At 54.7% G+C, this 2053-nt stretch overlaps 1 protein-coding gene across 1 annotated transcript in view; it reads right to left on the bottom strand.

Moving 5' to 3' along the window:
- The window catches only part of LOC105991630 (zinc finger protein 64 homolog, isoforms 1 and 2-like), a 33557-nt gene that overhangs the window by 4250 nt on the left and 27254 nt on the right, over nucleotides 1-2053 (bottom strand). Inside the window, exon 7 of the mRNA XM_013024298.1 lies at nucleotides 5-446. Within this exon, the coding sequence (XP_012879752.1) occupies nucleotides 5-446 (442 nt within the window). The remainder of the gene's footprint in view (nucleotides 1-4; nucleotides 447-2053) is intronic.

Below are 2053 nucleotides of genomic sequence, written 5' to 3'. Positions count from 1 at the left end.
CGGCGGCGCGGGCGGCGCCAGGTGGCCATGCGTCTTCTTCAGGTGCTTGCTCAGGTTGCTGGGCTGCTTGGTGTCGAAGCTGCAGAAGCTGCACTTGAAGGGGCGCTCGGCGCAGTGCACGCGCTCGTGCACGCGCAGCGCCGCCTTGCTGGCGCTCGAGTAGCTGCACTGCGAGCACTTCTCGGGGTGCTCGGCCTGGTGCGCGCGGCTGTGCTTGCGCAGCGCCGCCTTGCTGTCCCCCACGAAGGCGCAGTGCGGGCACTGGAAGCGGTCCCCGCTGTGCTTGATGCGGATGTGCGACTTGAGGTTCCCCTTCATGGTGCAGCGCACGTGGCAGAACTCGCACTTGAAGGGCTTCTCCCCCGAGTGCACGCGCATGTGCCGCTTCAAGTCCGAGCTGATTTTGAACTTGGCGCTACACAGCCAGCACTGGAAGGGGGCGTCCCCTGTCAACACAAGGTGAGTTTCCATAAGAACACGAAGGCAACAAGGGCAGGGGCCCACCCGGGGGCGCACAGCTCACCGGCGCCCGGGAGGCTGCGGGGCCGCACTGCGGGAGGGGGCGGGGCGGAGGGGAGGGAAGGGAGGGAGGTTCTCTTCTAACCTAAACCTCCCGCTGCAGCCTCTGGCACAGCCCTGCCCCTAGTGGAACCCAGCAGTCTGGGAGAGGGAAGACGGATTCATTCAGTGGTTCCCAGATACACGCCTGTCGTCCCAGCTACTCAGGAGGCTGAGCAATGAGGACTGCGGTTTGAAGCCAGCCCCAGCAGGAAAGTCTGTGAGACTCTCTAAGGAACCACCAAAAAGCCAGAAGTGGAGGTGTGGCTCAAGTAGCAGAGTGCTAGTCTTGAGCAGAAAAAGCCCAGGGAGAGCGCCCAGGCCCATTACTGGCATGCACGAACACACATCCATGTGTGTACACGTGCAAAATCTACTTTATATTGCCTTTGAAACAATCAAGCTGCGGTTTGAATAGTTAAAGCACCAGCTTCAGTAGTTAATGGTTCACAGCGTGCTTGAGTTACATGTGGTGATGGATTCAGTGTTCCCACAGGCCCGGCCACGTGTGATTCAAGTACCACATGCCAGGCACGTGTGCCCACGTATTCCTTTCACAGTGACTGAAGCACCACTTTCTATTCATGCAGATTGTTTTCTTAATAGAGATGTGTTTATTGTACAACATTTATTTATCCCATATGCCGGCTGCATTTGTTACTCATGAAGTTATAGAATCCAGCTGTTTGTTTTATTTATTTCTTTTCAATAAGTTCTTATTTGCTGAGGGATGAGCAGGAGAGTGAAACTGCAAACATCTGAAGGAACACTAGGCGCCAGATTTCTCTCTCCACAAACACCAAGTGCAAATTAGCTAAGGCGCCCATAATTCAAATTGATGGTCACCCCCCCCCCGCCATTTCCATACTGCTTAAACAGGCACCATGGCTGGCACTAGAACACCTAAGAGTCTAAGATTGTTTCTGAGACGGCGGTGCGGCCCTCATCTCTCCCCAAGGTGACCCCCACGAGGTGTGCACAGGTATGGACGTCAGTTCTAACACTGTAAGGTGTTCACGTGGAAGGTCATGGCTCACCTAGCTGTTTGTTTACTCCAAGTATGATTTCTCAGGCCATCCACCCAAAGAATGTTCCTGCTTTGGGATATGCAACCTACACGTCACTGTGCGCAGCTCAAAGCTCCAATGAGAGGCGCGGGGAGCTGCCCAGGAGGTCTCATCCTAAAATAGGGGGCTTAGGGTTAGGCTACCCAGGAACTGTGTTTCATGATGAGATTGCACTGACATCAGGTGCCGTAAACTCCCGCACCAGGAGTGGGAAACCGCGGCCTGGGACCAAGTCCTGCCTGCAGCCCGTGTCTGCAGATAAAGCTTCCCCGTTTGTTTATGCATGGTTGCTCCCACAGTTCACAGCATAGCAGCACAGCTGATGCCGGCCCCTAAGTCTAAGGTATTTATTTAATTTTTTTCTGTTGGTCGTGGGGCTTGAATTCTGGGCCTGGATGCTGTCTCTGAGCATCTTTTTTTCAAGGCTG

The sequence above is a fragment of the Dipodomys ordii genome, unplaced genomic scaffold, assembly GCF_000151885.1.
Source record: "Dipodomys ordii isolate 6190 unplaced genomic scaffold, Dord_2.0 Scaffold75, whole genome shotgun sequence".
NCBI lineage: Eukaryota > Metazoa > Chordata > Mammalia > Rodentia > Heteromyidae > Dipodomys > Dipodomys ordii.
Note: the sequence above shows the minus strand (reverse complement) of the source record. Positions and strands in the feature narration are given on the sequence as shown.